The sequence below is a fragment of the Babylonia areolata genome, chromosome 26 (assembly GCF_041734735.1).
Source record: "Babylonia areolata isolate BAREFJ2019XMU chromosome 26, ASM4173473v1, whole genome shotgun sequence".
Lineage (NCBI taxonomy): Eukaryota > Metazoa > Mollusca > Gastropoda > Neogastropoda > Buccinidae > Babylonia > Babylonia areolata.
In genome coordinates, this window is record NC_134901.1 from 16,341,402 (window position 1) to 16,356,301 (window position 14,900).

Genomic DNA, 14,900 nt, shown 5'->3' on the forward strand with positions numbered 1-14,900 from the left:
CTTTTGCATGTAACGCCTCACTGTTATTAGCTGTCCGATTTCAGAAAAAAAAACATTCTGGACACTTTTTTTTTTTTTTAAACAAAGAAGGAAAACAACACACACACACACACACACGTACGCATGTACGCACGCGCGCTTTAACTGACCCTGTGTCACCACCGTCGTTGTCTTCGCTACCGTAATTATTGTCATTTTCGTCATCATTACCATGATAGTCGTTGTCGTCATCCCCATGTCTCTCCCTTCTTCTCTCGTCTTTCTTTAATATATACTACACTGCCAGTTAGTGTGTGTGTGTGTTGGGGTAGGGGGAGGAGGGGCAGGGGGTCTCATTATTCATAGAAAAGTTGCTGAAGCAGTTCATTTATTTCTCGCTTTCTTCTTTGTTTGGGTGCTTGTAATCCTCTGTACCCTCAAAAGGGATGAAAGGACCTTACATCTTGGAGCATGAAGCCATATGAGATGCTATTCCCTCAAAGCAAACAAAACTGCGTGCCAGGATTTTTCAGTCATAGTTTCAAGGTGTCAAAGCGCGGTGCCGACTGATCCATATACGCTACACCACATTTGCCGAAAAGAAAAGGGGGGGGGGGGGGGGGGCGTGGAGCGTTATGACATGAATAAGCTTTTTTGATGATTTATTTACAGCGTTAAGGAAGGAACTGTCAGAACTTTCTGATCAACGAATCAGTACAAGTCGTTCAGGATTAGCAACTACACGGCAGCAAAATCAATAATTCAGATCCACATTGCTATGATTACCAAAGCTTTGGCAATCTGATCTGCAGCTTCATACAACAAGAACAGCTTTACTGTTGTGCTGGTTTCTGATTTAAAATAAAAAAATTAAAATAAAAAAAAGAAGAAGAAGAAGAAAAACGTTCTGGCACCAGTATCAGCCTTTATCCAGCACAATGAAGGTGTTGCAGTGTGAGGGAAATCGGCAGTCTGTCGTTTGTTACTGTTCATTCCCAGTTTTTCAACAACAACAAAGTTTTTGAAACATACACAAGATAATGCATAATATAGAAAACACTCATCTTTTTTTTTTTTAAACAGTTTCTCTTGAAACTTTTTTTTTTTTCTACTTCTCCATTACACAGCCCCAAAATGAGCACTTGCACATACAGATACAGGTGCTTCTGTCTTTTAAGTGTCAAGGAGGAAGCAAAAAGCAAGGTGATGAGGAAGGGGGAGAAGGTGTGGTCGCCAGTCGTGGCGTTGGTCATTCTTCATTCAGAATCAGTTCACCGATTTCTTCACGGACATGTCTTGACTTCAACAAGGCACAAGTTAGGCAGGATTTGTGACAATCAGCGTGAGTTAAAAAAAAAAAAAAAAAAAAAAAAAAAAAAAAAGAACAACAAAAAAAATCACACACACACACACCAAAAAACAAAATCAAATCAACTCTTGATGTCCAGCATGAATTTCTGATAGATCCGTCACAATCAACACTTTATATCCGTCACTGCTCCAAGCCGTACAAAAAGTCTCTCATTTTCAAGCACGTGAACTATCGTTTTGGGTTTCTGTCAATGGATAGTTTGTCAAGTTCCCAAGCATTGAGCTCGCGCGAAGAACCGATTCGGATGCCGTGATTTCGTTTCATATATAGCGCACAAGTTCTGCTTGGAATCTGCCAGTCACGTAACCTGTGGGCGTGCAACCTGTGGCAGTTGAAGCCTTGGCTCTTCATAGCATGAACAACACAGGCGTTTCTGACTGAAGGGAGTGACCAGTCATGGACTTGGGGTGTCGTTAGACCACTTGTTGGCTGAAGTGACCAGTCATGGACTTGAAGTGCCGTTTAACCACATGTTGGCTGAAGTGACCAGTCATGGACTTGAAGTGCCGTTTAACCACATGTTGGCTGAAGTGACCAGTCATGGACTTGAAGTGCAGTTTAACCACTTGTTGGCTGAAGTGACCAGTCATGGACTTGAAGTGCAGTTTAACCACTTGTTGGCTGAAGTGACCAGTCATGGACTTGAAGTGCAGTTTAACCACATGTTGGCTGAAGTGACCAGTCATGGACTTGAAGTGCAGTTTAACCACTTGTTGGCTGAAGTGACCAGTCATGGACTTGAAGTGCAGTTTAACCACATGTTGGCTGAAGTGACCAGTCATGGACTTGAAGTGGCGTTTAACCACATGTTGGCTGACGTGACCAGTAATGGACTTGAAGTGTCGTTTAACCACTTGTTGGCTGAAGTGACCAATCATGGACTTGAAGTGCCGTTTAACCACATGTTGGCTGAAGTGACCAGTCATGGACTTGAAGTGTCGTTTAACCACATGTTGGCTGAAGTGACCAGTCACGGACTTGAAGTGTCGTTTAACCACATGTTGGCTGAAGTGACCAGTCACGGACTTGAAGTGTCGTTTAACCACATGTTGGCTGAAGTGACCAGTCATGGACTTGAAGTGCCGTTTAACCACATGTTGGCTGAAGTGACCAGTCACAGACCTGAAGTGCAGTTTAACCACATGTTGGCTGAAGTGACCAGTCATGGACTTGAAGTGCAGTTCAACCACTTGTTGGCTGAAGTGACCAGTCATGGACTTGAAGTGCCGTTTAACCACTTGTTGGCTGAAGTGACCAGTCACGGACTTGAAGTGCAGTTTAACCACATTTTGGCTGAAGTGACCAGTCATGGACTTGAAGTGCCGTTTAACCGCATGTTGGCTGAAGTGACCAGTCATGGACTTGAAGTGCAGTTTAACCGCATGTTGGCTGAAGTGACCAGTCATGAACTTGAAGTGCCGTTTAACCACATGTTGGCTGAAGTGACCAGTCATGGACTTGAAGTGCCGTTTAACCACATGTTGGCTGAAGTGACCAATCATGGACTTGAAGTGCAGTTTAACCACATGTTGGTTGAAGTGACCAGTCATGGACTTGAAGTGTCGTTTAACCACATGTTGGCTGAAGTGACCAGTCACAGACTTGAAGTGCAGTTTAACCACATGTTGGCTGAAGTGACCAGTCATGGACTTGAAGTGCACTTTAACCACCTAGCTGCTGACTGACGCCCTCAAGGTCCAGTTGTTCAGGACTGGGGTCCTGGTTTCTGTGAAGGTTGAGTTGTCTCTGGAGGAGGTGTCCTGGATGTCTGTCCAGGTGTGGGGTCCGTCTGGCGTTCAGGTCATATAATGGAGAACACCACACGCCTATAACCCTGACTGAATCATCATGGTGGGAATTCTTCGCGTGATTCCCGTTTGCTCTCAAGTCTTCGAGTTCAGTCACGCCGCGTGCTGTCTCTTACGCCTGTCATCAGCATCGGTTTGGGTTTGGGGTGCAATGTGTTTCTTTTTTTCTTTTTTTTTTTTCTTTTTTTTTTAAGGAAATAGGCGAATTGGGATGACTCCATCACTTCCTCAATGTCTGGAACCTGTCAGTTAACAGAAGACAGCTACACCAAACCTTCTTTGTGGAGCCCAGACTTCACACAGGCGGGATGCTCACTCCATCAGTCTCCGTCCTTCAACAAGTGTACGGTGGGGGAAAAAAGTATCAGAAAAAAAAAAAAGAGATGAAATTAAAAGGGGAAAATATTATGGAACCCATCTGGTCTGCATTCATCATGCTAACGGCGCGCAAGTCATGACACGATTTGCAAAAGAACATACACCAGTCTGTTTCAGTTTCAAGGACGTTACAAAGCGTGCAGTCCCGGACTGTATGTACACTGCACCACACGTGGTTTGGAAAAAAAAAAAGAGAAAAAAATGGGAGAAGCAGATTCATGAGCTTCGCATTAACCCAACGGGCTGGTCAGGTCTTCAGAGCCTACCCTGCCTCCACGCCACTAGAATGTCGGGGAAAATTATATATATATATATATATATATATATAGAGAGAGAGAGAGAGAGAGAGAGAGAGAGAGAGAGAGAGAGCGAGTCCCAGCTGAATCTTGTCTACTCAAACTAGGCGTACGATGGCTCAGTGGGTTAAAACGTCTGCCAGAAAAGGTGACTCAGTCCTGAAGTGGCGACCACCCTGGAGGCGCGGGTTCATACCTCCTGAGGACCAGGAAAACCGAAAAAAAAAAAAAAAAAAAAAAAGGCGGCAATACAAGGGCATCCAGGAGTCATGACCTGGGTGCGGCCCGGTCCCCTTAGAGTGTAAGGAGTTAAGGGCCGAAACACTTGACTGAGGGGGGCTTCTTCTCTGAAGACCTTGTACTGTCCAGTTCTCCCTAGAGTTTCTCATCACTGTGGTCAGCTAGAAGAAGAACAAACACACTGTGGCAAGCGGCCAAAAGCTAGCTGGCCGAGTGAAAAAAACAAACAAACAAACAAAAAAACCCCTCTGGCACCATCAAAACATAGGTAGGCCTACATCCCATGTCCTCTCCTGGAGTGCATTCACCCACCCCCATACCAATACCACACCCACACCACGCCCACACTTCCACACCCACACACACCCTCTGCCACCCATCCATCAGGCATAGCAGGAACTCAGATGCGGCGCCAGCTGCGCAGCGGAAGGACCGCCGATACCCGTGGCCGGGTGATGGAAAGCCGGGTACATGGCGGCACCCGGGTGGTGGTGGTGGTGGTGATGGTGGTGGGAGGGGTGTGGGTGAGGTTGGGTGGGGGCGGTGGCGGACCAGTACGGGCTGGCGGCGGCGGCGGCGGAGCCCAGGAGTGCCGAGTTCATCTGGGAGGCGGAGGGCGGGGGCGGGTAGGGGGTGAGGTGGTGGTGGTGGTGGGGCTTGGCGGCGGAGGGCGGGGGGTAGTGGGGGTGTGGGTGTGGGGGGGAGCCCAGCATCCACTCCGGGGGCCCGCCGCGGTAGGCAGGGGGCGTGTCGGCCGGGGAGGAGGGCTGGATGGCCTGGGCCAGCCCCGCGAAGTCAAACCTGTGTACACACACACACACACACACACACACGCACACACGCGTTTCAGTAAACGGACACAAAGGCACACAGACGCGCGCGCAAGCAAACGCAAATATTCACACACGCACACACAGCCTCACGTATCGAGTTATTCATTTATCACTGCTGCATACTGCCTCGGCAGCCGGCTGGCTACGAATCCTGATTCCTCCAGGGGACGTAATAATACATACCGTGCATGTGACGGTCATCACCGAATGATGATGAGTGTTGCGTGGCATTGTGTCACGTTGCCTTGTGCCACAGCAGATATATCTGTGTGAAATTGGGGCTGATTTCGCTACACTGTCGCACCACCTCTCTCTCTCTCTCTCTCTCATTTTTCTCTTGAAATTATCACTGTTGTTGTTCATCGTCGTCTTCGTTGACTTTGTATGCGTGATAGGAAATCAGTGTCAGTGGTCTGAAGTTCTTTAACAGTTGCTTTTGAAATAACACACACTGATATATACATACGCTCAACTGACCAGCACCACCCGCCCCACCAGACATCCCGCCACCTACCAAGCTCCTCGACATCAACACCAACCCTCCCAGCAAGACCGAGATCGTCAAGGCCATCAAGTCCCTCAAGTTAGGAAAGGCAGCTGGCCCAGATGGAATTCCACCTGAAGCTCTGAAGGCCGACATCCAGACTTCAACTGAGATGCTGCACCCTCTCCTTTGCAAGATCTGGGAACAGGAGCGAGTGCCAAAAGACTGGAAAAGAGGACATCTTGTAAAGCTGCCAAAGAAAGGGGACCTTTCATCCTGCAACAGCTGGCGGGGAATCATGCTGTTGTCTATTCCGGGCAAGGTACTGAGCAGAATCATCCTTGAGAGACTGAAGAATGCTTTGGACAAGACACTTCGGGACGAACAAGCAGGCTTCCGACAAGATCGCTCGTGCACGGATCACATCGCAACCATGCGCATCATCATCGAGCAGTCCCTGGAGTGGCAGACCCCCCTGTACACAGTCTTCGTCGACTTTCAAAAAGCTTTTGACAGTGTCGACCGAGATGTCATCTGGAGACTGATGTACCACTATGGATTTCCACCAAAGTTTGTAACCATCATCCAGCAGATGTACGAAGACGCCACCTGTCAAGTGATCCACGATGGGAAACTGACGGAACCTTTCAGTGTGCAAACCGGCGTCCGTCAGGGTTGTTTGCTCTCACCGACCATTTTCCTGATGGTGGTTGACTGGGTCATGAGGCAGTCTACAGCAGATCGGAGGACAGGCATCCAGTGGACTTTTACTAAACAGCTGGAGGACCTAGACTTCGCAGATGACCTAAGTCTTCTCTCCCACAGGCAGCAAGATGCGCAGGAGAAACTATGTCGTGTGGCAGAAGAAGCTGAGAAGACTGGACTCCAAATCAACATTGGGAAAACAGAGGTCATGAGGGTCAACAACAAGAAGCAAGATCCAGTGCAACTACACCAAGAGAACATCAAGGAGGTTGACAAGTTTGTCTACTTAGGCAGTGTTGTCAGCAAAGACGAAGACATCAAGAGCCGTATCAACAAAGCAAGACACGCCTTCAACACCCTTCGACCAATCTGGAGATCGACAGCCCTCTCAATCCGCAACAAGATCCGGATTTTTAACACCAACGTGAAGTCGGTTCTACTCTATGGCTCAGAGACGTGGAGAGTGACAAAGACCAGCACCCACAAGCTTCAGACATTCACCAACAGATGTCTAAGAAACATCCTGAACATCAGATGGCCAGAGGTTGTCTCCAATGAAGAACTTTGGAACATAACAAAACAGGCCCCACTGGAGACGGAAATCAAGAAACGGAAATGGGGATGGATAGGCCATACACTACGCAAGCCTGCAACAAACATCACAAGACAGGCTCTTGATTGGAACCCTCAGGGGAAAAGGAAAGTTGGCCGTCCGAAGCAGAACTGGCGGAGAAGCATTGAGGCAGAGACAAGGGCGGCCGGAATGACGTGGGCCGAACTGAAGAGGACCAGCCAGAGCCGGGTGCATTGGAGGAGTGTTGTTGCGGCCCTATGTTCCCCACGGAATCAAGAGGAATAAGGCATAAGGCAAGGATATATACATACATATATACATATATACATACATACATACATATTTTATATATATATATATATATATATATATATATATATAATGATACTGATGATAATAATGGATACTTGTATAGCACACTACCCATAAATCTGGCCCAGATACTGTTTTACAAAACACTCTTGTTTACATTACACATTACATCAATGTTACATGCACACGCCAAAATGTGACTAGTTGAGACACACACACACACCACACACACACACACACACATATATATATATATATATATATATATATATATAGAGAGAGAGAGAGAGAGAGAGAGATCTATGTATATCACCCATAGCCCAGCCTCACCTGTAAGCGTATCTCTTGCCGTGCACTTTAGTCATGATGTTCTTGTCGTAGTAGTAGCGCAGCGCCCTGCTCAGCTTGTCGTAGTTCATGTTAGGCTTGGACTTCCGCTCCCCCCACCTCCTGGCCACCTCGTCAGGGTCCACCAGCTGGACAACCCAGACAACAACGATCCAACAACCTATCATCCCCCCAACTGTAGGACTCTATACAGACAGAAGTCCTTCTTCCCCAGGACAATATCCGATTGGAACAGCCTTCCTGCTGAAGTTGCCCTCAGCCCCACCCTGGAAGGCTTCCCAAATCTGATCCCCTTCCTCCTCCCCCCCCCCCACTCCCCGCCCCCAGCATCCCCGGACCCAGCAAACTGTACCACAAGTGACTCAAACAACAGGCAAATCCCCCTTACCTTATAACCTACACAATCTTCACTGTGATAAAGGCGGTAGAGAAGAGAAAGCAGAAGTAGAAGGACGACTGTCACTGGAAGACTCAGTTTCAGTGTCGGTTTCTCAAGGAGATGTCACACACTAATCTACTATTTTTAGATCAGTGCATGGGCGTCACTGCGTTCGGAAAAATCCGTTGTACGCCACACTACAGATTGTACTGGCTCTTAGCGCTGCAGCCTTGGGGGGAGGGGCTAGTTGGCCTTTGGGAACCATCCCAACGCCGACTGTCCTAAAACCCTCTTGGCCGAGAGAGTGGGGATGTAACTTGGGCAAGACACTCTCCGACACTATAATCAAATTCTAGCCCAAATAGTCGGGACAGCAGTTGCCTCCTCTGCTCTTCTGACAGCCATAGTCGGACACGAATGACTATCACACATCTGCCAAGGTGAAAGATTGTCTGTCCAGCAGCGCGGTATAACCCAACCAACGGGCTTAGTCAGGCCTTGAGTGCATGCTTATGTCACTGCGTACGGACAAATCCACACACACACACACACACATATCTATCTATCTATCTATCTATCTATCTATCTATCTATCTATATATATATATATATATATATAATCATGCCACACCACATCTGCTACGGAGATGCCTGGCCAGCAGGATAACCCAACGTGCTTAGGTCTTCAGTGCATGCTTATGTCACTGCGTACGGACAAATCCACACACACACACACACACACACACACATATATATATATATATATATAAAATCATGCCACACCAAATCTGCTACGGAGATGCCTGGCCAGCAGGATAACCCAACGTGCTTAGGCCTTCAGTGCATGCTTATGTCACTGCGTTCCGTCAAATCCATATATATATAAATTATGCTACATCACATCTGCTAGGGAGATGCCTGGCCAGCAGCATAACCCAGCGTGCTTAGTCAGGGTCTTTAGTGCATGCTTATGTATTTTCTGTGGGTTTTTTTTTTTCTTCTACAGAATCTTGCGCCAGAGGAGAAACACTCTCATTGCCATGGGTTCTTTATCAGTGCGCCAAGTGCATGCTGCACTGACACGGGACCTCGGTTTATTGTCTCATCCGAATGACTGGACGCCAAAAGGCGAGGGCGGCGGGATTCGAACCCACTCAACCGAACTTAGTTGATAGTTTGACCCTCACTGAAGTACGTGATCTTTGATAACGATGTGCGTATTCCGTCCACTGCATGCGTTCACTAACACAAGAATGGGGTTCAGGCACTATCAGGTCTGCACATCTTTTTTTCTTTTCTTTTTTTTAACTTGGGAGATCGGGGGGAAAAAAAGAAAAAGAAAAATCTCCACCCTTCACCCACCTGGCGCCGTGACTAACTAAGGACGGGATTCGAAGGAAGGACCACCAAACTGAAAGTCTAACGCCTCTACTGCAAGGCTGTGACACCTGTGCTTTTTCTTTGTTTTTGTTTGTTCTCTGTTGGTTTTTTTGTTGTTGTTTTTTTGTCTTTTTTTTATTTTTTTTTTTAGCCAGAACATGACCAACACATGCCTTCTGGATGGGTTTTGAACGAAAGTAAATATATGAACGAATAAATCAATAAACAAATAGATGAACGAATGGGTAAAACAAGAAATCCATCAATCGATTAACTGACTGATTCATTGATTAATTAAATACAAACAAATCCAATCCAATCCAATCCCTGACTGTCACCTTGAACTCTCCATTGGTTCCCTCCCACGTGATGCAGGCAGCGTTACGGCTGTCCGACAGTAACTCCAGTAAAAACTGCCACAGCTGGATCTGTCCCGAGCCTGCACACACACACACACACACATACACACACACACACACCACGCACACACACACACACACACACACACCACACACACACGCATACACACACACACAAGCAAACACACACACACACACATACACACACAGCACGCACGCACACACACACACACACACGCATACACACACACGCGCGCACACGCAAACACACACACACACACACACACGCACACACACAAACAAACACACACACGCATGCACGCACGCGCGCACACACACACACACACACACGCACGCACGCAAACACACACACGCAAACACACAAGCACACACACACACACACACACACAAGCAAACACACACACACACACAAAATTAAAGTTTACCAGGAAAAATAAAAAGATGTAACTTACAGACTCGTGTAGATTATTCACAGCTACTGGTCAAGTTTTATCATAGAAACCATTACAAAGAAATGGATTTTCACCGCAGGGTTCTCCCGTTCATCTGTTTCCAGTGTATTGAAAAGCTCCGAGATGAATGGTTCATGGACTAACAGAGAGCTTGAATTGTAAGATGATAACACGAAGAAGAGGTAAGAACTGCAGTTGCAGCTTAACAGCGGTATTGTGTACTGATGTGCGTGATAGTCGAAGTTTGTGTTAGTGAGCACGCGAATGCGCGAGCATGTGTGTTTGTCAGCGTGCGCGCGACTCATAATGTGTAGCCTAGTCTTTTTCAACAAACTGACAACAGACAGATTTAATTCAAGAACAAAACCAAAACAAAAACATTGATACAAGTGCACAACATTACTTTCCTATTATTTCCCACACTTGAAGCCAAAGTCGTGAAGGGGAGGTAATATCAATGAGTTATTCATCGGTAAGATGGTAAGGGTCGTTTCCCTTGCGCCCAGGAACGCTTTTCCCGACGACTAATCGCAAACGAAATGACAGCATATATACTGATTTTAAAATCTGCTTTGATTGGAAAACATATACCCAAGAAGACAGAAATCTGCGGTGTTGGAAATGGCGATTTGCTCTTCCTGGGAACTTTAGCCAGGTATTTACACAATACATTTCAAAAACACGAAATATACATCGTATCGCATCGTATTGTATCGTATCGCATCGTATCGCATCACATCAAGCTGTGGTGTTTCAGTTTCAGTTTCAGTAGCTCAAGGAGGCGTCACTGCGTTCGGACAAAACCATATACGCTACACCACATCTGCCAAGCAGATGCCTGACCAGCAGCGTAACCCAACGCGCTTAGTCAGGCCTTGAGAAAAAAAAAAAAAAAAAAAAAAAATGCACGGAGGGACAAACGGGCAGGGAGTGTGCTGTTCTGTACTGTGTCGTGTAGAGTAGTGTCGTGTATCGTATCGTGTCGGCATGGTACCGTCATCGTCGTATCGTATCACATCATGCTGTGCTGTGCTGTGCTGTGATGTACAGTACTGTCGTATCGTATCGTATCGTGTCGTGTGATGTCGTATCGTGTCGTGTCGAGTCGCATGGTATCTCATCGCATCGTATTTCGCATTTTATTACTGTATTCTGGTATTACACTGCATTGTTGTATTGCAATGCATTGCATTTCTGTATTTGTTGCAGCACTGCACAGCACTGCACTGTATTGCATTGTATTGTATTGTATTGTATTGTACTGTATTGTCAAAACAGCTTTCTCTGTGTGAGAAGGACTGCTTCAGCTTCCCAAGGGAGACGCATTCGCCGCAACGCAGCGTCACCGTTTTCGCCGTCACGAATTCATTTAATTCCGATACGCCAAAATGATGTGTCCTGCTCTCCAACCATCACACAAAGCATGCTGGCTTTTTACTTATCAACTGGCGGCCACAACAGCCGAGAGTGGTGAAAGCGTTGGGGTGCTCCTGGGTCCCGGGCTCGAATCTCGGTAATGGCGCCTGGTGGGTAAAGGGTGGAGATTTTTTTTTTCCGATCTCCCAGGTCAACATATATTGCAGACCTGTTTGTGCCTGAACCCCCTTTGTGTGTATACGCAAGCAGAAGATCAAATAGGCACGTTAAAGATCCTGTGATCCATGTCAGCGTCCAGTGGGTTTTGGAAACAAGAACATACCCAGCATGCACAACCCCGAAAACGGAGTATAGCTGCCTACATGCCGGGGTAAAAACGGTCATACACGTAAAAGCCCACTCGTGTACATACGAGTGAACGTGGGAGTTGCAGCCAGAAGAAGAACCTATCACTGTCCGCACATCACTGTTCCCTGTCCCTCCGTGCATATCTCTGCCCGAGTGGAGATTCGTTAGATTTTACATACTTATCCCTGTCCGTATACCCATGTTCATATATCCCTGTCGGAATACACCCTTGTTGACAGATTCCTCTCCGCATATCCATATTTTGTATTTTTGTATTTTGCATTTCTTTTTATCACAACAGATATCTCTGTGTGAAATTCGGGCTGCTCTCCCCTGGGAGAGCGCGTCGCTACACTACAGCGCCACCCATCTTTTTAAAGTTTTTCCTGCGTGCAGTTTTATTTGTTTTCCCTATCGAAGTGGATTTTTCTACAGAATTTTGCCAGGAACAACCCTGTTGTTGACGTGGGTTCTTTAATGTGCGCTAAGTGCATGCTGCACACTGCACCTCGGTTTATCGTCTCATCCGAATGACTAGCGTCCAGACCACCACTCAGGGTCTAGTGGAGGGGGAGAAAATATCGGCAGCTAAGCCATGATTCGAACCAGCGCGCTCAGATTCTCTCGCTTCCTAGGCGGACGCGTTACCTCTAGGCCATGAGTCCACATATCCCTATCTCCCTGTTCCATTGTCCCTCTCCGTATATATATATATACAGATTTATTTGTATATCCTTGTTCATATACCCCTCTCCGAATATCCCTGTCAGTCTAATATCACCTAAGAGTAAAACGACAGTAAACTGTAGATGCTTGTATACGCGTTTCGTGTAACCTGTCCCCAAGTATTTTACAGTTCAAAGAATGAATCCCGTTGTTCTTGCTGTTTGTTGTTGTTGTTTTTTTTTTCCTCCAACCTGTCGGTATTCTCCAGGTACACACAGGTAGATGTGAAATACATACCTGTGGCACACAGTCGACTGGTCAGCTGTCCGAAGAGCTTGTAAGGATCTGACCAACACAGGTGAAATACGTGATAATGAAATTATCTTTAAGTAATCACCACACGTTACTCAGTGTTATGTAGACATAGCCGGTGTATGTTTGCATTTGTACATTAATTATCAGCGTGTTTAATTATGTCTAGGAATGTATGATATGCATTTATCATTCAGCTGTATCATCAACGCGGAATCTCAGACTAATTTTGTTAGGTTTGATGTATTTAAAAACAACAACAACAACAACAACAACAACCACGAATATGAAATTTTCTACGTCCAATTCAAAATACAGTAAATTTGCGTGGTGCACACACAAGCACACACACTCGAAGGCATGTGCCCCCTACACACCAACACACACACACCACACACACACACACACAGACACAGACACATACACACACACACAATGACAGAGCCAGTGAAAGATACGTAGAAATGGTGTATAAATGTAGATGTGGAAAGTAATTTTTTTTTTTAAAGAAAGAAAAATGAAAAGAAGGGAAATGCGTAAAAATGAAAAAAAAAGAGAGCACAGAAATGATCCAATATGTTAACAAAGGCTGAAGAACAATAAATATTTTGACTATTCATCATAAATGAATAAACAGATAAATGAATGCATGAATGAATAAACATATCAATAAATTGATAGATTACTTGACTGATTAATTAGTACGATTTCAATATATAAATAAATAAATAAGTAAATAAATAAGTAAATAAATAAATATCAACAAGAGGGCATTAGATAACAACATCAGAGCTTCTGAGACACGGGAACATTTAATCTGGATCTTAGTTAGTTAGTTGGTTAGTTAGTTAATTAGACATTCATTTAGTTATTCATCTATCTAGTTAGTTAGTTTCTTAATCATCATTTATTTTATCTCAATTAGTTAGTGAGTTAATTAGACATTCATTTAGTTATTCATCTATCTAGTTAGTTAGTTAATCATCATTTATTTTATCTTAATTAGTTACTGAGTTAATCAGACATTCATTTAGTTATTCATCTATCTAGTTAGCTAGTTTGTTAATCATCATTTATTTTATCTTAATTAGTTAGTGAGTTAATTAGTCATTCATTTAGTTATTCATCTATCTAGTTAGTTAGTTTGTTAATCATCATTTATTTATTCACTCACTTATTTGTTGCTTTATTTGCTGTTTTTTGTTGTTGTTGTTGTTTGTTTGTTTGGTTTTGTTGTTGTTGTTTTTTGGGGATGGGGAGGGGGTGGGCGGGGGGGAATTATATATATATATATATATATATATATGGATTGATGTCAGTAGAAATCAAAGCAGCTGTTACTACAGTCTATTCATTTCACGATCAGTGGAGGTACCAAAAAAAAAAAAGTTTTGAGACTTGGGAACTACAATGATTACAGTGACTGTACTGTACTGTACTGTACCCTGCACTCTCCACGGCGGGCTGGCGGGGTCTGGGTAGCCCTTGGCCAGACACTGAGAAGTGAACGACGTTTGACTGTACGCTGAAAACAGGCAGGTATCACAACACATCATCATCATCATCATCATCATCGTTGTCGTCGTCGTCATCGTCATCATCATCGTCGTCGTCGTCATCGTTATCATCATCACCATCATCATCGTCGTCGTCAACATAGTGGAGTGATGGCCTAGAGGTAACGCGTCCGCCTAGGAAGCGAGAGAATCTGAGCGCGCTGGTTCGAATCACGGCTCAGCCGCCAATATTTTCTCCCCCTTCACTAGACCTTGAGTGGTGGTCTGGACGCTAGTCATTGGGATGAGACGATAAACCGAGGTCCCGTGTGCTAGCATGCACTTAGCGCACGTAAAAGAACCCACGGCAACAAAAGGGTTGTTCCTGGCAAAATTCTGTAGAAAAATCCACTTTGATAGGAAAAACAAATAAAACTGCACGCAGGAAAAAACACCAAAAAAAAATGCGTGGCGCTGTAGTGTAGCGACGCGCTCAGCCTGGGGAGAGCAACCCGAATTTAACACAGAGAAATCTGTTGTGATAAAAAGAAATACAAATACAAATACAAAAATACATCATCATCGTCGTCGTCATCGTCATCATCATCGTCGTCATCGTCATCATCATCGTCGTCATCATCATCATCATCGTCATTATCATTGTCGTCGTCGTCCTCATTATCATCCAAAGCACTAGCGTCCTCGTCAACATCATCATCATCATCGTCGTCGTCATCATCGTCATTATCGTCGTCCTCAATAACATCCAACAGCATCATCG

At 45.2% G+C, this 14,900-nt stretch overlaps 1 protein-coding gene across 1 annotated transcript in view; it reads right to left on the reverse strand.

The window, feature by feature from the left end:
- Window positions 1-3,013: 3,013 nt before the first annotated feature.
- The window catches only part of LOC143300833 (Friend leukemia integration 1 transcription factor-like), a 41,678-nt gene continuing 29,791 nt past the window's right edge, over window positions 3,014-14,900 (reverse strand). Inside the window, exons 5-10 of the mRNA XM_076614765.1 lie at window positions 14,068-14,148; window positions 12,609-12,656; window positions 9,427-9,527; window positions 7,312-7,457; window positions 4,632-4,874; window positions 3,014-3,140 (exon numbers count right to left, since the gene is read on the reverse strand). Coding sequence (XP_076470880.1) covers window positions 3,014-3,140; window positions 4,632-4,874; window positions 7,312-7,457; window positions 9,427-9,527; window positions 12,609-12,656; window positions 14,068-14,148 — 746 coding nt within the window. The remainder of the gene's footprint in view (window positions 3,141-4,631; window positions 4,875-7,311; window positions 7,458-9,426; window positions 9,528-12,608; window positions 12,657-14,067; window positions 14,149-14,900) is intronic.